At 33.7% G+C, this 22496-nt stretch overlaps 1 protein-coding gene across 1 annotated transcript in view; it reads right to left on the bottom strand.

The window, feature by feature from the left end:
* Positions 1–10403, bottom strand: part of LOC128214768 (adhesion G protein-coupled receptor L2-like) — a 45094-nt gene extending 34691 nt beyond the window's left edge. The window contains exons 1-4 of the mRNA XM_052921407.1: positions 10058–10403; positions 3302–3459; positions 2163–2305; positions 1561–1679 (exon numbers count right to left, since the gene is read on the bottom strand). Coding sequence (XP_052777367.1) covers positions 1561–1679; positions 2163–2305; positions 3302–3459; positions 10058–10109 — 472 coding nt within the window. The 5' untranslated portion in view covers positions 10110–10403. The remainder of the gene's footprint in view (positions 1–1560; positions 1680–2162; positions 2306–3301; positions 3460–10057) is intronic.
* Positions 10404–22496: the final 12093 nt, after the last annotated feature.

Below are 22496 nucleotides of genomic sequence, written 5' to 3'. Positions count from 1 at the left end.
GTCGGGTAACCCGAACCAAATGTATTATTTTTTAGGCCCTATATAGAGTTCCGGCTGCCGTGTTGTGTTTAATCACCTCACTGGGCATAATTACACTCAGGTTACCCACAGCAGTAAAAGAGCAGAAGTGCCTACATGTCGGCCTAAATGGTTAAAGGGACTGTGTCACAGATCTATATGCACCAAAAAAAGTTTTTTTCTGTAACGAATCTCAGGACACTCACTAGCTAACCACGCATAAGGAATGAATTCTACCTGGTAATCTTTATTAATCGAAAAATATGAAATATCTCCTGAACTTAAATAAATTGTAAACTATGTGATACTTTAGTAAGTAAGTTTCAATGCACTGTACACATAGATGCCAAATTTATGATATTTTTTGACAATTTTCATTTTTTTCGCTATTTTATCATCTGTGGGACAGCCCCTTTAATTGGCGGACGAGTCTAGTCTGTGTGAGTTGAAACCAGCTGCCCATTTAATTTAGTTGGCAAGAGCGCCGTGCTAGTGTTCCTGCGGTCGTGAGTCTGAGCCCCACACCAGGCTCACTTTTCTTCTCAGGTTTACCATAAGCATGAACAATGATTTCTAATGAAAAAGGAATGTGTTTTTTTATTTAGTTTTCACTACTTAAGTTTTAACATTTTTATTCATTACTTTAATTTTACAATACAATAAAGTACACAATCGCACAGTTAACAGTTAGTTTGGCATGTATAGTGATAATTCATAAATTATGACCTGAAGGTTATATCTGGATACCGATTGCATCAACTTAGCTTGTTCATTATCCGTAAAAACCAACGTTATGTCATTATGGTGTCCAAACAGCAACGTATGAACGATTGAATTCACAATAACAAGTATAATTCTTAGTACAACTCACCGTGAAAGCAACGTTAAATCCGTGTTATTGCATCATGATGAAAGTTTCTATATGATAGACACATTGAAGGAAGACGTCACGCGCACCTGCAATGTGCCTATATGCAAATCATTGTTTACATCAGCTCTCGTAAAATGCGCATAAATACATTTAACTTAATTCTTTAGATATCCAGTTTAAACGGTATTTTTTAAGATGTGGGGTAAAAAAACACAATTGTTATGACAAACCCTGTTCGTTTTGTATTATTATTGCAGAGTTATGAAATATAATTTCCGGTCAAAAGAAGTACTCTTTAGACGTGTATTCATTATATGTGTTATCCACTCCTTTTATGGAAGTGCCGAAGGTGGATTGTACATGTACCTCGGGTATATCCGTATTGATTTTCATTGGTTAACGGAGGTCAAACCCCGCCCTAAACATGTACTTGCCGGCATGCACGCGCTTTACATGAACAATGTATGACGAGCTTTTCTGGTTCTCATTTTCACGGTTCAGTGGTGCCCAAATATTTTAATGCCTATCACTCCGGCAAAAAAGAAGTAGTCCCTTGCATACACGTACAAACCGTAAGACTACCAAACCTTCACTACCAAACAACGGATTGCAAAAAAAGTGTTGACATTTAAAAAAATCGCGAATTTCAAATCGGAAAATCCCGTACATACCTGTACGGTTTTGTTCACAGATGAACGGGTGTTCCATTGTACATTTGTCATCCTTAAGAAGCCACTTGTAGCCGAACACAACACATTTCTCTTTCTGCGATCCTCCCGGCGCCCAGTCACTGAAGTAAATATTTATATGAAATTTCATGGGCAAATAGTGTGTTGTTGTTTGTGCTGTTGTTGTTGTTGTTGTTGATGTTGTGACTACTGCTTCTGCAGCTGTTGCTGTGATGGTGTTGCTGTGTCATTGTCTGAATGAGAAACTTGTATATAGATGTACATAAGGCAAACACTGGTCGTAGTATGTCTTTATGAAATATTACCAATAATAAAAAATAAAAACGGATTACGTAAACAATTTAATAGCTTCCAATATTGAGAATTTTTAATAATAATTCACCGACAATAACTTATTCAATAACCTTGCTTTAGCTGCATTTGGACGCATATGTCTTGTGTCATGAATTGGCCTCTAAATGTGACCTTGATCTTTGAGAAAGTAAAATGGGGAAACGATCGGTGTCTTACTAGTAATTATAATTGTTAATTCCTACCTAAACTAATTCTTAAAGCAAACTCCTAAAGGACGTCGAGTTACTTACATTAGTTTCTTGTTGAATTCTTCGTCACTAACCCAGTGCCACTTTGCGGTTTCGTTATCATACTCTAGCCCAACCCACCATTCCAGGTGTTTCATTGACCGTAGCTCGAGTAATATCCTCCACGTTTCATTTACTACACCTTTCTACAATATAATATGGGTTCTTTGAAACACTAGACATAATGCAGTTTGGCGAATAAGGAAAGACACACATTATCCGAAAACAGACGCACGCTATGGTTTAACGGATAAACACTATTCGCAAACAACATGATTACAGACACCCACAATTGATACACATTTTCAGATACTCAATTATTGAGAACAGGCACACATGTTTTGGTAACACGCAGACGCACACGCACACATAACACGCTCGCACACACACACACGCAAGCAAGCAAGACACGACATGCAATTACACACATTCACAGGCGCACCAGCGCACGTGCACATGCACACACGCACACACACACACACACACACACACACACACACACACACACGAACATACACACGCACGCGCGCACGCAAACACGCACGCACAAACATACACACACTGAACACAGACACACACTATTCAACAACAAGCAAACATCTGTTGATAACTGACACCAATATTTTGATAACAGCCACATTCTTTGATTCGAGATACACAACGTTTCGTTAACAGCCATAAATGTTTTGATAATAGCCATACATGTTAAGGCACGTACTATTCGATAACAAACGCACACAAATCGAAAATAGACATACAGTTTTCTTTAACAGACTCGCACTATTCGATAACATACACGCACTATTTATTGACAGACACAAACTTATCGTTATTCCATATTCCATATTTGATAACAGGCACACACTATTCAATAACAAACACTCAATATTCGTAAGTAGACACACACTATCCATTAACGGACAGGCACTATTCGATAACAACATCCATACTCTATTCATTAACAATAACACATTTTTTGAAAGACTTACAATATTTATTAAGAAACAAACACGTTTCGATGATGGTTTGCGATTGCGGTTAACAAACTATTTGATAGCATGATTTTTCTATAGCAGCCATTCAATTTTCGATAACAGACATATGCAACACATTTAATACTTTATAAAACAATATGCACTAACATGTTCTACAACGTTGCTGAACACAAACAGGTACCCGCCCATTGTGTCGCATGTGGCGGCTGCTTCCGATTGGTTCGTCAAAGTTTTGTTAAAGAAGATGCATGAGCGGTGGATGCGCGTCCATGGTTCCCGGCATATAACTTCCTCTTCCGAGGAGGCTGTGGAAAAAAGACAGGTACCTTTACCATCGAAACGTATTTCAGACCAAAAAAATAAAGATTGAGCGTGTTAGTCATTGTTTGTTTACATCAGTCAGTGAAAAATTTCCTAATTAAGACTGAATGTAATAAAAAAAAATGTTAATTTAGGAAATTTATCTGATAGCCGATTAACAGAAGCTGAGACGTAACAAAAACTGTTTGCAGACTTACCGTTACTTTTTTTAACAGACCCTTTTTTATTATAACTATCTGACATGTGATTTGACCGCCATTTGGCACCATCTTTTGGTTTTGGTTATTTTAATATCTAGTGCTCTAGTTAACGTAAATTCAGACGCAATGGCGCTGTTTTAAGGGAGGCAATGATATTCAGACACAATTTTACCGCACAAAATCCCGACCTGCCAATTTTGGGACAGATTAATCGGAAAAAAGACACATATTTATTAAGTTATTTGGCTTAGTGACATTAGTAATGTTGAGGAGAGATGAATATCCATGAAGAAGTAAAATTACTCCTTACAAAATAGTGTGAAATAGTGTTAATATCCTTTAGCGGTATCAATGCTTCTTAATACAAACAATATATAATAAGTTAAATATAAGACTTCTTTATTAAGCCATGTACTAGTATAAGACTTCTTTATTGAGTTAAGTATTAAACTTCTCTTTTGAATCAAATATAAGACTTCCTTATCGATACATGATGAATATACAATTAATATATATATATACATACTGTATATTACCATTTAAATACTTGCTATCATGTACTTGGATATACTGACTGCAAAAATGACGCATTTCTATATAACATTCAAATATGGGCAGGCACTTAATGAACTACATAACTTCCTGTTGTAAGATTATTTTTAAAGGGCATTAAACTGTATGTACAGTTTTGGCGAGACTACTTCAAAAATGCAAGTACATTCTATCTAGCCATTTGTTTCTGAAATAATCCATGTTATACTGTAAAACAATGTACAATACCATAAAAGTCTTACAATCTCCGTCGTATGTTAAGTGAGCGTTAACAAATGAGAAAAATAATGTTATTAATTTTAAAAACGGGCATCTGTGTTTTTGTAGATGTGGACAATAAGTTTAACTTTTAATTCATTTTCGCAATGCTTGGTTGATTGTTCAAGAGTTTTCTGGATCGTTGGTTTCTGTCTTTTCGATGGGACGATTATGCATGCAAAGAAACAACCACAAGACATATGATGTGGTAAAAAGTGAATTTGTCACTCATGTGACTAGGTAATATTAAAATATCAATTGTATTTTATGTGCAACCGTGCCATATAAGTCAAAATACATATAATTCATTACCCAAAACATGGCTACTGAAATTACTCTAGACTCCATTCCATGTTAAGTAGCCAATAGGAATCCACTGTTTTGGACTGAACCCACAACCTCTTGTGTGAAGACGGACATCTATACCACCAGATTAATCTTAACACAGCAGATAAAATACATTACGAGTACGTATACTATATATTATCTACATGGTTGCGAATGTTTACATTTTCAAGTGCTGACCATTCTTGTGTGCAAATATCAAGTACAAGATTGATTCTACGAAGGGCCTGAGTCTGATTTATTATCATTTAGAGCAATAGGGAAAAGTGTGGATGTACTAACAATGATAGCATCGTCGGCATTAGATTCTTTGAAAAGAAACAAGTATGAAAAATAGATCTTCGGTGTCTCTCAAAAAGTCCATGCCGCAAATGGCATTTTCCCCAGAATCTATATATCTATACAATTTTTGAAGTAACATGGCTCGTTAGAATGATTTGTTTGATTTGTGATGATTATACAACAATGGCGATTTTCCTTGTTTTATGAAGATTAACAGTTATTTTTACAGCTAAATGTTGAGCCTCTTGTTTGGACAAGGCCACTTGTGCACAGTTCGTCGTAATGAACCAGGTATCGACTATTTCGGCAAGCTCTTCACTTTGCTTACGTCATGTATCACTACGCTATGCAGTTTGATTGGATGTCCGTTAGCAAATTTGAATAATAAAAGTAGTACCAGAACTGATAACAATGTAAAACATAATAATTAAAATGGTTCTTCTAGCTGAGCTTTCTAGAACTGAAACTAACAGCAGCCATGTTGTTGTTTAATTATACGAAATCAACAACATACAAATGATAACACGCCCAGCAGAATGCATGACATAATCTTGTAAGATTTATAAAAAAGAAAGTAATTAGTTAAATGATATAATAACGGCCAATCGAATCTGTAAAAATGGACAATGTCAATACCTCTTCGGGATATCGTAATCTTTTCAAGTTCAAGAGAAGTAATTGAGCAGTTAAGCCGTCCATGGATGGAATGATTTGCATCATTTTACGAATTCATTTACAACTTAACGCCAGTAGCAGGGAACATATTTAAAATAAGTGCATACGTATTCATATGGTAACTTTCTCAATGAAACTAAATTTATAAATAGGTACAATGCACTAAGATCATGAAAATAATGGCAAATAACTGGCGCCTTCATAAAAGTCTTCGGAACATTTTTCAGGGTAAGAACATCTTATCTTGCATTATACACAGACATTGGTTTAAACCTCGCCATCGGTCCGACGGTCTCGAATGTAAAATTTGGCTTCAATCTGATTAAAATTGTAAGGCGTTCTGCTTGTTGGACTTATAGTTTTCAAGTTCACATGTGGTTAAATTATGAAGATTTAATGTTTGTTCATAATGAAACATTGATTTTGTTTGAAAATCAATCTCAATACTAATAATATTGTCAAATAACTATTTGTTTACTTTCCCGATATCCAATTCAGAGTGTAGTGTCGGAATGCGTACATCACATGTCAATCCTCACAAACGTTTGCCTCCCTTTGTAGTTTATCGCGCAATCATTTTGGAATGCTAAAATTATCATCTTAATATTTCTCATAATCATTGCTAATTTTAAATGACATTTCCTAACGTTTCAAGCTTTAATTTAATCTTTGGAACTTGCTATGCGATTACCTAAAGCCGTTACCATACGGTCAGAGATATACACATCGCCACAAAATAAAATAAACACACTATTTATAACGAGTCAGTGCGGGACTGCCAAATCTGGCGATGTTAAACCGGACAATCTCTTGGCCTGTGATTGGCTTGTGTATTCAAAATGAGTGTTTTAAGCACACATTTGACACTTTGACCTCATGTCGATAGCAATAAGACAACGCCAACTTTGTCACGGGATCTCTATTTTGAAACTCAATTTCAGCTAGGAGTATGATGTTAATGATCCCAGTCCCAGATCTGAGGAATCTAAAGTAAACAACCACAATATTCGTTTAGAAAAGAGATGTCCAAACTCGATGGATTCTCCGGCGTTGTTCTTCTTTCTTCCATGATAAATGGCTCGTTTTATTCAGCTATGATGAATTGTCATTATTAAAATAAAAACCGTATTGTACCTTTGCAATGTAAATATATCCAAAATAATGAAATGCAAATTTGCTACCAAAAGCAACATGTAGGTTCCAAAATAGAATGATAGCAGTCATACCTGATACACGTTTAGTAATTTTAATCATTATCATAGATAGAACTATCTGATTTTAAACCTCCTGGTTGTCTATTTCCATTGAACGTATTCTTATGGTAAGTATGATTAGCATGGTTATTTCTTCCTTTAATCTTAATTTTGTGAATGTTCACGTAGTTATTGTATTATGAAATGAAACAACGCGAGTAAAACCAGTTTGAACACATAAGTTCCCTTTACATATAATACATATAGTTTTACCACTGCAAACCATTTGCCGGTTTGTGAAACAATTAATTGATTAGAAATGTGATTAGAGTGCTTGTTCTAATAGTATAATTCTTGATTAATTATCATTTTTATCATCATTATTATAGTAACAATTATTATAATTTACTATTATCATCATTGTTATTATTATTATCATTATTTTTATTATTCTTCTTCTTAATATTATTATTATTATTATTATTATTATTATTATTATTATTACGTTCTGCCCCTAATAACATTGTTGAACCTAGCTCTTTCAATTCCAAATGATGTGAAGATAATTTAAACTGTGACAACTTATGTCTTAATGTAATACTATTTATGCAATCTGATTATTTTTTGTATTTAACTTCGCATTTAAATGCTTTATAGTATTCCATTTTGGGCTGATTAGACAATATATAAATCCATTGATGTACGCACTAATATCTTAGTCTTTGCACAAAGTTAGGTATATTATTAATATCAACATTAAAATCATAGAAAATAATACCATATCCTAGACTATCTAACACACTTTTGATTGATGAACAGCCCAGGTTAACAATATTAGTCTGATATCTGTATACAAATTGCATTTTGTTCAGTATAAACGTTAAACATAAGTGAGTCTGCGTTATTCATGATCATAGCTCAGAAGCACAGGGCTCTTTGTTTACATATCACAGATAGTGGGAATCTACCCTGTTTACCAAAAACAGTTGCATTCGAAGTCTATGGTGCATACACATAAGAGCAATTTACAAATTTGCGAATGCAAGTTATCAACGCCATTTGAGTTGTAAATCCCCATACCTCTGAGCTATATACAATGATTAGTACAGTAAGTGCATCAAACAAAGAAAGACTTGTTTTAACATCAATATTGACACAATTAAATATCGATAATAAATGGTTATCTACATTGAAAGCTTGTTCATTTAAAGTATGTATTACAAGTGACCAGTGTAATGCAACTTAATTCCTATGTAGTAAAATTGATTGACATTCTCAACAACATCACCATTATAAGACCAATTGAATGCACAGTTGCTTTGTCTTTTCGCAAACTTTACATACTTTTTTTGCATTTACCTTTGAATCTCATTACATGAAAGGTGACATATTCTGCACCGTAAATCAATTATATATATATATATATATTCGTCAGCAAATAGTCACATAAATATTGAAAGCAAGCGTAGGTCCTTTTCAGTAAGGTTGGTAAAATCTAAACAATCTTCATTTATAATAATATAAACACTGATTGAGTGAGGGTTTCGCCCTGCTTAATACCAAGAGTAACATTAAACATTTCACAATATGACATACAAGCAGAATCTTTAATACAAGACTTAACATTGAGATAAATAGCTCGAATCATTTTAAGCATTTTGCAACGCATACCAGTTTTCAAATGTTCAATTCAAAGCGATTCATGTTTGAAAATATCAGACGCTTATTCATAGTCTATAAAAGCACAAAACAACTTGGATTACTTATTAATAACATTCCGAATAATAGTTTGTTCTATAAAATACACTAGTGGTACTAAGGCTATCTCGTTCACACCACTTGTTTGTTCTATTTCGCAAAAGGTAATTAAAAATGTTTTTCCAATACTATTTATTAATGCTATCCCTCTATAGTAAGCAGCTGAATAACGATCACCATTTTTGAAGATAGGTACAATGACGCCTTTGCACCATGCCTCAGGATAAATTCTTCATTTATCAATAAAAATAAAAATCTTAACAAGAAGGGGAAATATAGTGCTTGGAATCATTGAAAAAAGCAGCAAAATTATTTTGCAATGATTTCAAGCGCTTCACGACCCCCAACACCATATATGGCAAGAAAGCTACACTTGTGTACTAAACATTTAACAACGTTAGCAATAGGTAAGTTTTCTCCTTAGAAAAATGAAATTGGGTAAACGTAACCACTGTGTAATCGGTAAAATGGCTAAATCTGATGCACGAGGATAAACAATCCGGTGAAAATGTTAACTTTAAAAAGTAGATCAAGAAGATCCAACATATTCAGCCTGTTTTTGAAATCACCAATCGTTCAGCTTTAAAACCTATAAATTTGGAAGAAAGCAAATGGTCTGAAATGGTATAACCATGCTTTGATCAAATGATATATGTTAATTAAAAGAAATAAGGCATGTAACAATGAGTAGGCACTTCCAAATTGGTGTTTTTTACCCTTGAACAATGTACTTAAGAAAAAGAGCAAAATTGACTTTGGATCTCGTTTTAAAAATAATATATTTGTTTGAAATTGATTATTGCGGCTATACGGTAACAATTTCGTACCTTATCATAGTAACACATATTTAGAATGTTTTTTGAGTATATTAAAACAGGGATTTTGATAAGATATATGAAACATTACATTGGAAACATTTATTTTTGAAACAGTTTAAAACTAAATTAAACAAAGCTTAAATGGAGTAATTCATACTTCCAAAAAAATCGTAAACAAAATATTTCTTTTAATGATAAGAAATCATGTGAAGTTTCAACTAGAACTATATCAAACGTACCGAGTTTAGAAATATTCATAAAAGAAACGTATTAATTTTAATGCATTACTATATTTTACTCATTTGACTGTAATGATAAAGTTCATCTAGGTCCGTGTTTCATTAAAAACGTCTTAGGCTATTTCATTTCTTCTTTTCAACACGTTTCATCATTGATATTTTAAAGCTGTTTATAAACATAATACACCAAAAGTCACTACCATAATTAGGTATTACTCATTATTTTGAACTTATACAATTAATTATGGTGTCGGTAGCTTACCTTCTTTCAAAACAACCACTAAAACTATTATCCACAATTTCTTTAAATCCATTCTTGAAATCCTTCACAATTTTTTTTAATATCCTCCATCAATTAACATTGTAAATAACAAAAAAAAAAACAACAGCATCATCATGTTAAGTAGCTTTTAGCTATTATGACAAACTTAACTAATATGATACGGAGAAGCCCACTTAGATATCAGCAAACAATTGGCTTCAACTTTCCTGCATCGGTTCCGCCTTAAATCCATTTAGCACAATGCTTAAGAGGAAGCTTTTGAAATAACACCATTTAACACTGTCACTGTAACATTACATGCGCTATTGTTATGCAAGTGAGTTGACGGATTCAGGCAAGCATATCAACGAGACAGTGCCACTGTACAACAATACGGAGAACAATAACTGTCACAGTGCCACTGTACAACAGTACGGAGAACAATTACTGTCACGGTGCCACTGTACAACCATACGGAGAACCATTACTGTCACCGTGCCACTGTAGAACAATACGGAGAACAATTACTGTCAAGGTGCCACTGTACAACCATACGGAGAACAATTACTGTCATGGTGCCACTGTACAACAATACGGTGAACAATTACTGTCACCGTGCCACTGTACAACAATACAAAGAACAATTACTGTCACAGTGCCACTGTTCAATAATACGGAGAACAATTACTGTAACTGTGCCACTGTACAACAATACGGTGAACAATTACTGCCACGGTGCCACTGTACAACAATACGGAGAACAATAACTGTCACGGTGCCACTGTACAACAATACGGAGAACAATTACTGTCACGGTGCCACTGTGCAACAATACGGAGAACAATTACTGTCACGGTGCCACTGTACACCAATACAGAGAACAATTACTGTCACGGTGCCACGGTACAACCAAACGGAGAACTTTTCCTGTCACGGTGCCACTGTAAAACCATACGGAGAACAATTACTGTGTCAGTGCCACGGTACAACCATACGGAGAACAATTTCTGTCACACTGTCACTGTATCATAATATGGAGAACAGTTTCTGTCACAGTGCCACTGTACAACAATACGGAGAATAATTACTGTCGCCGTGCCACTGTACAGCAACACGGAGAACAATTACTGTCACAGTGCCACTGTACACCAATACGGAGAAAAGTTTCTGTCACAGTATCACTGTATAACAATAAGGAGAACAGTTTCTGTCACAGTGCCACTGTACACAAATATTGATAACAATTACTGTAACAGTGCCACTGTACTATAATACGGAGTACAATTACTGTCACAGTGCCACTGTAAAATAATACGGAGAACAATTTCTGCAACAGTGCCACTATACAGCAATATGGAGAACAATTTCTGTCCCTGTGCCAGTGCACAATAATTCGGAGAACAATAACTTTCACGGAGCTACTGTACAACAATACGGAGTACAATTATTGTCACAATGTCACTGTATAACAAATTGAAGAACAATTACTGTCACGGAGCTACTGTACAAAAATACGGAGAACAATTTCTGTCATAGTGCAACTGCACAATAATTCGGAGAACAATTTATGTCACCGTGCAACTGAACAACAATACGGAGAATAATTTCTGTCATAGCGCCACTGTACAATACTGAGGAAAAAAAACAAAGGCCATCGGCCTAAATACACAACAATTACAAAAAATAGTATTGTAGTTGCACAATAAGATTAACATATTGATCATGTTTAACAGAGGTTGTACATAGATTGTTAGCTTTAATGTTGTATTATCATTCGTAGTAGACATTAAAGAGTAGAAATCATTTAATTTATTACTAGATGAATATCAATTCACAAAATATTTTCTACGGATAGTATCGAATAAAGGACATTAAAAAATGCATGATATTCACGTTAAATAACTGTCAACATTTGATATAGACAATATATAAAAAGTCTCCAATTTTGTGGAGTATTAATATAACTACCAAGATTGATGTTTAGTTTATGGTTTTGGCAGCGAAATCTAGCAAAAGCAATCTTATGTTTTAATGTAATATCCAGATGTAGGTACCTTTCTGTATTCAATAATGTCTTTAAAGTTTGAATGGGGGTCGCCAAAACATTTCGCTCGGCGTCATCTAGTGATTTTAACATTTTGTAGCAGAGTATCTATGACATAATTAGCTTACAACAGTATTTAATGCAAGTACCAAAATAAGTTACACACAGAGGAAGATGTCCAATTCGGCCAGAGTTATACATGTCTTTATATATATTTTACATACAGATGTCTTTTTCAAAACTTGTTTTGAACTGTCTCTATGGTAACACAAAATTGGCTTAACCATGCTATCAAAGAATATAAATAACTCTTTAGTTGAAAATGCTCCAAAAAGTTTCTTATAGTTATATATTGAAATGAATGCCTTTTGTGCTTGTGCAGATAATTTGTCACTCCAAGATAATTGTTGAGGACCTAGTAAACCCATATATTTATAGAAAGATACAGTGTTGACTTTTGTGCTATCTAACAACATTTTTCGTAGTTTCTTAGCGTTCCGCCATTTCTAGAAACTATTATTTCAGTTTTGTCTCAATTAAATTCCATAACAATGTTTGCACAAAATTACTCCTTGTCTTGTCCCTAAATAAAATTTAAAGAAATCGGTAATCGTTATTCGGACGTTATTAGTTTGAATGTGAGTCAGAGCCCTCATTTGGTACTTTCACATAAGAGTACACTGTGTTATACATTTCCTATAAAACTTGTAAGAACTTTCAATATATTACTATTTTACAACGATTGGAACAGAATCTGGTGATTTATTTTATTAAAAGCTTTACGATTCATATCAGCAATAAAGCTCACCCCTCTATTTTGTTACACTTTTTAACCATTGCTTGGAGGCAGAATACATTTTTAATGGCTGAATAACCAAAGCGACACCCTGATTGTGATTCATCTATTTTGTTATTATTTTCAGCCCATTGATATAAATGCTTGTTTTTGATACCTGAAATATCTGATTCATAGTATTGGTATGTGAGATACTGCGATATTTTTGAGGATCATGTGTGGGTACTGATTTATGTATAAGACACAATATACTTTTACCCAGTCAAATTGAGAACATCTCTGATTCAAACATTCTATTGAACATAGTCAATAAGTAAGGCGCAATACTATCGAAAGTGCTTTATAAAATTCAGATAGAATTCCGTCTTTTCCGCAGCTTGTGGATCTCATGTCAATTCCAGAGTGTGTTATAGGCTTGTTAAATTCTCGGATTCATTATCATTAATATTAGTATTATGCATAGAGTTTATTTTGCAGATTTAGGCATGACTCCATCATCATATAACAAATTACGAAAATGATCATTCCACTATCTGGCTTCTATACTGGCATCAAAAGACTGCTTCGTTTTCGCCTGTATAACTTTCTTCAACATAAGACATGAATTATTTCGACAATTGACTAGTTCTTGTCTATTTAGTATTTGTAATTCAAGAATGTTGGCATCGCTATGAATCTTAAAAGATTTCCTACATTCCTTAAATAGTCTTAGATCAGTAGTTTGATGAGCGAAATTTGCGTAAATACGCACAATTTTTCTCTTTAGAAAATGAATATGCGTCCCATCCAAAACGGAAGGGTATAAAAGAGTGTTACAATTCAAAGAAATGTCGTCAAAATTCTGCAGAAAGCGTTATCAATTGTTTGAATAATGTATATTTCGTTATATGAATAATGCATAATATTGCATTCAGCAGATGAGAAGCACGAGATTGCTAAGTCCAAAAGCAAATCTGTGCTCCCGATAAAGGATCTTCAAGCAAAGGACTAAAAAAAAATATGTTTCTCTTGCTTTCACGAATTAGCATAAAACGTATACATTAATTTTTCATTTTGCAGAGAACAGAAACATCTTTTTTTAACATTTTTGCTCTGCCATATTAATGTCGGAGCTAATGATTATTCAATGCAAATTTATATATATATTTCGGCGTGCATAGAAATCAACACTTGCAAGTATTGCGCTTCCTTTGATGAAACCATATTTATTCAATTGCATTCATATTCCGATGACTTCAACATCTTCAGAACACCCCGGATCTTACAAAAATGTTTTCAAATGACCTGTTATTTAGATTAAATGTGTAACGCTCCGCTAGATGCTGAAGTGCGTATATAATACGTTGATGTACTTGTTATGCAAATTGGCATATCCAGGTCACCGTGTGGATGGCGAATATGTGTATATAAAGACCAGTCGACCCCTTTATGGTTGAGCATGCTTTTATCAGAAGGGATTTGTTGCGTCCTGTTGGGCCGCCCACGTTACAAATGGTGGCAGCGGTGGAATGAAGACAACTGCCGGGCCAGAGTCTCCCAACCCACGAGTTTTCCAGACCAAAACTCGGGACGAGTCTTCTCGGAGGAAAAAAGTAATTCAACATTCCGCTGTAGGCGGAAGTGCGTATATAGTACTTTGATATACTTTTTAATATGCAAATTGACATGTCCAGGTCTCCGTGTGGATGGAAAATATACTGTATATAAAGACCAGTGGTCGAGCACGCTTTTCTCTGAAAGGAACGGTTACCCTTGTAGGGCTCGCACGCTACAAATGTATGTGGCGACAAAATATGTGGCGAGCATTTGATCGCGATCATGAAGACGTATACATCTGATCTACGTCCTAACCGTTCAATGCGAACGTATTGGCGTAATTCAGCTGAATGATCGAAACTAACGTCCGTGAAAAATGTGACATCATTGAAGCAAATGCTATTCAAACAGTCAAAGTTATGCTACGATCAATTTTCGTTGAAGAGCTCATTTTTATTGTTTCAGTTGGACTTCAGCAGAGATTTCTTTTAAATAAGGATTGTTAATGTAAATAAAAACAATGACTGTTTTATAATTGAGGTTTTCTCTAATTTATTTATATAGTACTATAGTGCAGAAATAGCATGTTTTAAGAATGGGGTATTCCCTTTTACGATGATGCAAAGGGGGTATATTAAGTATTAGTACTGGAAGAAATGCAGGACCAGATCTAATGTTGAATGAATTTCTTATCAATGGGAATAATGAACTTTCACCTTTCTTGTTAAAGTTGTTCAATAACTAAAGGCCTGATTGTGTCAATTCATAGAAAACGGAGTATCAATGATCAAAAACTTTTAAGAGATATTACACTTTAAGTGTAATTAGAAAATTAACGAATTTAATTAATTTATAGTAGAATGTCAAATTTGGCAGAAAATTATCATGTTCTTCTTGAAGCTCATTCAGGTTTAAGAGATAAGATGGGAACCTCAGAAAATATGTTTGCCTTGCATGAACTAATAACTCATTTTATAAACCAAAGTATGCAATTATTCTGCACATTATTTATTTTACTAAAGCCATTGACTATATTGTATAGGAAAACCTTTGGTTTAAGATGTATAGATTAGGTATTCGTGGTAAAAGTCAATGTATAACCGTATATATAAAAGAATTAAGCTTCAAAATGACAAAGGTGCAATATTTCAAACTCATCTAGGGTTAAGGCAGGGTGAATGCCGTTCTCCAATTTTGTTTTCTCTTTATATTAATGATTTAGAAGTTGCGCTTTATCTGAAAGGAGACAAAGGAGTCGATACTGGGTTATTAAATTTGTCTTACTAATGTACGCAAATGATTATGTAATGTGACCAATTCTGCAGAGAAACTTCAATATTATAATAACAATTGAAGCTTGAGGTCAATATAAATAAAAAAGTGCTAATTTTCAGAAAGGCGGAATATCACAAAGAGCATAAGATAAATTTAAATGATGGTACCGCCATTGAAATTATTAAAGATTGTATTTACTTTGGAATAGTTTTTACAAAAGAGGTATCTTCTACGCAGGCCACAAAAACACTACCTATTCAGGCGCAAAAGGCAATCTACACGGTAAGAAAATATTTCAAAAAGTTTTCCAGTATTACTCCTGATCATAAAATTGAACTGTTTGATAAACTGGTTAAGCCAATTTTGTAGTATAGGTCTGAAGTATGGGGCTCCGTGAAAATAATTCATATGGAACGAATACATACGCAATTTACACAAATTAGCTTTCAGTAAGAACTAGTACACATAACGAGTTTATACTATCAGAGACGGGAAGACTAGACCATATGACGTTAAGTACATTAAACATGATTAAGTACAGGTTGAAAGTAAACTGATTGCCGGAAAACAAATACATTAAGCTTATTTATAAACTTATGTTAGATGATATTGAAAATCGTCCTCTAAAATAACTGGGCTGAACAAGTGAAATTTGTTCTAAGTTTATTGGTATTGTATCATGTTTGGTTATCACAAACTGTTGGAGATTACCTTAAAGTGTTACTACTTCTTAAAAAAAGACTAACAGATAACTTTGTCCAAACTGTTTATGGAAGACTTAACGATTCTTCTAGGGTCTCATTTTTATATATACATATTTTCCAATTTAATTTAAAGTGTGTTAATATTGAAAAGTATAGGAATGCCCTCAGCAAAATGAGATTATCATCGCGTAGGCTCAATATCGAAACACATCTATAAATTAAGATTGTCCATGATAAAATAAATAATTTCAATTTTAATACTGTTTCCTGATTTTGTCTGAGCATGCACACACATTTAAAACATTTTCGAAAACTGTTTGCCTGTTTGTTTTATATTTCCTTTTTTCACAGACTGAGTCTGCGTGTGTTGATATTTTACATAGGTAATCATTTGCAAGAAAAAAATGGACATATATTTGTCGCTTTTATTTTTAATAATGTTTTATTATCGGTTCCCAGTTTTAGTACATTGATGCTTTTTATTTTGAAACCCTATGATCACACAGTTTTAAACCTTTTATGTTCACAGGCAGACTGTGTGTGATGCTCATAGTTTCAAACAATGACTGCATCGTATCTTTGAAATGTTTTTGCATTAGGTGCTCTGAATTGTATTTCTTCGTCTGGAGATAGAGTTGGGATCTCTAATCATATAAGTAATTGGGTTTACCTATAAGTTAATTATTATTTGTTTTATTGTTAAGTTTCCTCATGTTAATGCAAACTTTGATAAGATTCACCGGGGAGTATCACGTGATCTCTATAGTACATTGTCCGCACAACATGGCTGAAAAAACCGTCGATTCGACCACGAAATAAGGGGTATGCTCATTGTTACTGATATTTCAGGATATGCAGAATAGGCGCAGAGTACCCGCCTAATGATATAATATACTTACGTGCCTTTCGTTCGTCCGAGGGCTTCTTGGTTTAGGCCTGAAACTCGATACAAATTTTATTTTTGTATGTACATCGTCTGAACAAGTACTTTATTCGGGTATTTCAGCGCTAAATGCAAATTTAAGTCGAGATCTTCTACAAAAAAATGATTTAATTAGTAAATGTATCATTCGTGCCAAGTTTCCATTGTTTTCTCGGTGTTTTAAGAAAGTTATTGATTCCTTTCTTACCGAGTACACAGTCTGAACAAAATATTCATGAGTACATCGTCTGAACGTTTTTTTTCAACGCATCTATTGCTGTCACGAAGTCATTAGGACTTATTCTGAATACAAAATACTACGAAAAAGTACTAGAATATCACAGAATATCTCTTCGATGTGATAATGTCGTTACACAACTGATTCTTAATTTATTCAACGCCGTTTTTCTCATCTATACTTTCTTCTTTGTAGTTTGGGGCAACACAACAAGCGTTTCGTTCCTGCTCTTGCATGGTTACCAAGGGATACACAGATAAGAAGGTAATATAAAAAATTATAACAAGTGTACTTGTGAAGTATATCTGGTCTACTTTACACGTTATACGAATATAGTTTAAACCAATCTGTTTCAATCGGAATCGTACTATCTTAATGAAAATGAGTCAGTCTTTGGTTAACAATAGTCTTATAACAGTTTTTGTAGTTTTGTGTTGTTGATTGAATATTCCTGTAGTTGTATAATATTACCCTAAAATATATAGTTTAATTGTCGACACTTGAACAGGAATAAACTCACCATTTGCGATTCATATTCTTATTTAGCATTTAGTTTGTGTTCATGTTCTTGTATAGTAAAGTCTTTAAGAATTTAAAACCAACTGATATGTAGATGCAATTACATAAGTGGTCATTCAAAACGGTCTTTACTGAACTATTTTCTTGTCTAAATTGATCAACGAGTTTAACAAAATTTGTATTGCATGAACACGGATGAAATACTTAGTATTATTTTTATAAAATACATATCTGGCTGATGATTTACAGCGCTAAATACATGACACGTCCTTTAATATAGCGCTGATAGTTAAAACGTTTTTCAATGTTACGCCAAATGATATTATTCCAAACACAGTTATTACACTAGATATAAATTCAAAATATATACTATCGTACTTAGTTATTTATATCACATAGATGTCGCCGTCTTGAAATTACGTCGTTATATATATTTTTATATACGATCTATTACCGTTTAACTAGTGTAATAAATATGCAAGTTAGTATAAACGTATTTGACGTAACAAAATAAATAAATAGCAATGACAATATGCGCTATATATAGGGACGTGTTATGTATTTAGCGTTTATTAGAATATCGAATTAGTGTTCTTTAAATACGAGAAGGCTCGTTTATACCAAATTTAGAAGAAAAATACTCGTTTTATACATTCCGTATTAAATGACCACTCATGTCAGATCGTCTATTTAAACTCAATATACAAATAATGGTATATTATTTTAGAATGCGCCGAAAGAAGCCGTCGTTGTCGCTTGTGTTTCTTTACACCCGTATGAGCGGAGAGATGGTCCATTAGGGCCGACTTCAACCGAAACGTCTTGGTACAATCGTTACATTTCCACTTTGGTTCACTATGATGGACCTTGTGCTGATTCAGGTCACCGTTAGTGGCAAATTTGTGACCACATGTGTCACAGCAAAACAACTTGGGACCATCGTGTACCGAAGCCCTAAAATTAGTAAAATGTGGTTATCAGTGAAAACACATTGCTTAATACAATACACTAACACATTACCAAGCACAAACTTCACAGCATTGCCACACTGATAATTTATGTTTGGGTTTCTGCCCTGCTATTAATACACAACTTAATTATATTGAAAATAATGCATATAAACAATGCATTTTTGATACTGTTATATTAACCATGTGCCGTCCACAAGACAACACTCATGTATTCATAGATACTGTATAAATAACATCTATTGACCAGATTAAATCATCTTTGCCTATTGAAATACTGAGTAAGAAAATAATTGTGCAAACCTGTGCCTCTGAACTTTCGACTTGCTGTAGAAAAGCTTTCCACAGCATCTATACGGCGCCTTCCGTCATGGCTTTTCTCGTGCTGATAAAGCCCAGATCTGCCTTTATACGACTTTCCGCAGTGACGGCACATCAACTCCTTTCCAGATTCCTGAAATTATACGTTTTCTACGTATACTTTATATATCATTAGACGTTTATGATCAATTTTTTTACAAACATTTACAGGACTTTATCTTTATATCATACAGCATTTCAACGTTTGCACAAACAACATTAACAATCAGTTTGACAGTTTGCAGATTAACTGTATTGTCATATATGATCATTAAATCTGACGCTCTTTACAATTTTCGTGAATTATGCTTACATCAAGAAAATAATTCCGTAAGCGAAAACAACTATAATATTTTTAAAAGACGTTTAATGGTAATTATCATGTAGAAATACGTACCATTCTGATAGATGTATATCGGATTCTGAAATAAATTAAATAATGCAATTAAGAATCAGATGTGAAAAGACATTACCACATCGAAGAGATATTCTGAGATATTCTAGTACTTTTTCGTAGTATTTTGTATTCAGAATAAGTCCTAATGACTTCGTGACAGCAATAGATGCGTTGAAAAAAAACGTTCAGACGATGTACTCATGAATATTTTGTTCAGACTGTGTACTCGGTAAGAAAGGAATCAATAACTTTCTTAAAACACCGAGAAAACAATGGAAACTTGGCACGAATGATACATTTACTAATTAAATCATTTTTTTGTAGAAGATCTCGACTTAAATTTGCATTTAGCGCTGAAATACCCGAATAAAGTACTTGTTCAGACGATGTACATACAAAAATAAAATTTGTATCGAGTTTCAGGCCTAAACCAAGAAGCCCTCGGACGAACGAAAGGCACGTAAGTATATTATATCATTAGGCGGGTACTCTGCGCCTATTCTGCATATCCTGAAATATCAGTAACAATGAGCATACCCCTTATTTCGTGGTCGAATCGACGGTTTTTTCAGCCATGTTGTGCGGACAATGTACTATAGAGATCACGTGATACTCCCCGGTGAAGATTTACCTTTTGCGTTTTTTCTTTATTTAGGAAGGTTGGGATAAGAGTGAGGTTTGTGCACTTAAACTGGTTTAAATACCCAGTAAATTTACATTTTACTGACCGTTCCAAGGCGGTACCTAATAATCCTTGATAAACATTCCTAGTGTTTTTTTCAATACTTAGTATATATGTACAGATGTTTGTGGAGTTTTGTGCCCTTGTTCCATGTTCTGGTTTATGATTGTTTTTGTGTTCTATGTCTTTGGCGTTTACCCTGTGCCATTAAACCGGGTTAATATTTCCTCAAGTTAATGCATACGTTGATAAAATTTGAAATTTACTCTTTTACATTATTCGGGATTGTTAGAATATGAGTGAGGTTGTGCACACAAACTTGTTAAAATCCCCAGTAAATTTACATTTTACTGACCGTTCCGAGGCGGTACCTAACAATCCTTGATAAACATACCTATTTTTATAGTATATATGCACACTGTGCTGTTTGTGGGGTTTTTTGTTGTTGTTTCATGTGTCTTGTTAGTGATATTTTTGTTTAATGCGTTCTATGTCAATCGTTTTAATCTATAAAGGGTCCTGTCATGAAAGGTGTTCTAGTTATCAACTTGAAACCAAGTAATCGGACCAAAAAATATCAGTATGTAAAAATAAATAGAAATAATTTCCGAAAATTAAAAAAACTACCTATGATTACCTGCTAATGAGGCGCATTACTGGAAAATGTCCCTTTCCTTCACTCGGGTCATGTTTTGCACAAAAGTATAATATATTAAATTTTTAATACAATAATATTTTGATTTTGAAAAGCATCAATGTGAATGTACTTAGTCTTTATCTGTGATATTGTTTTACACCGTTCTATTTTGTCTATGGAAAAACTGTTAACTGTTTAATGTGTTGAATTATTGAGTTAAAAAATATAGGCATCTTGAAAAAGATATTTCTTCTTTTATAACGATTAAATCATAATTGTCCAAAACAATTTGAGATTCAACAAGAAACTATTCAAAGAAATGTTCATACTCAACAAGAAACTATTAAAAGAAATGTTCATACTTATAAATTGGTTTCCAGAATTATACCAGATTGTACCTTTTCTTGTAGGATTTTATCTATTCATTTTAAGGTTACACTCACATAATACTTTATTAGGAACTTGATTTTCACAGACTTTATTTATTCAAGGATTTGATGAAGGGAGAAAGCTGGAGTGAGTTAATGATTAGTTTCAAGAAGAGAACCGGATGTAAATGCGAATGCTCGTTCCTTGTTTTTCTGCTAAACAAAGGGCATAACTCAATATTTATAAAAGCCAGAGTTATGGGTCTTTGCAAAATGTACTAATTGAGTCATCTTTTATCCCATACATCATAATTCTCTTATTCAAGTGTACTTTTGGACTAAATGACTATTATCATAAGCTTATGTTTTGTTCGGCGACTAGTGACAAGTTTGGGCACTTGAAGATGTCTTTGTAAGGATATACTATAACAAGGCATTGCTTTTAATGAGTATATTGCATTTGAAGCATGTTGGTACAGATAAAAGAATATACTTAGAATAAGTATCAAACAAAATGTGGGCTGAAATGACTATACACTGAGTGATATCACAGAGTTTATATGAGTTCAACATCGGTATAAAAGAGGATAAAAACTCAGAGGTTTTTTCATGAAGAATTCTTGGAGCGATTTCGTATTTTAGGAGGGACAAACATAGCAACTTGTCCCTGCACTAGTAAAGCATTGCTTTCTTAACATTCTGTGAACAAAAAGAAATGGTCCACACGATATTGAACAAGCACATTAAATAGACAGACACCGGTACATAATTTTCAGTTTTTAAATAATACACAAAGTTAACCTTGGCAAGAAAGCTCCGTCCACATGTTCATACGAATATTTTATTTTCAAAAAAATTTGTAGATTAACTTTTTACGGATCTTCATCGATATTTCAACGTATTAAACGTGCTTGCACTTATAATCCACAATTCTTTAATTGCACGAGTCTCACGCTATGTGTTAAAGAGCCAACGCATACAGGCCTGGTTTAC

The sequence above is a fragment of the Mya arenaria genome, chromosome 13 (genome assembly GCF_026914265.1).
Source record: "Mya arenaria isolate MELC-2E11 chromosome 13, ASM2691426v1".
NCBI classification, from domain to species: Eukaryota; Metazoa; Mollusca; class Bivalvia; order Myida; family Myidae; genus Mya; species Mya arenaria.
The sequence above is the reverse complement of the archived record's forward strand: the minus strand, read 5'-3'. Positions and strand labels throughout refer to the sequence as shown.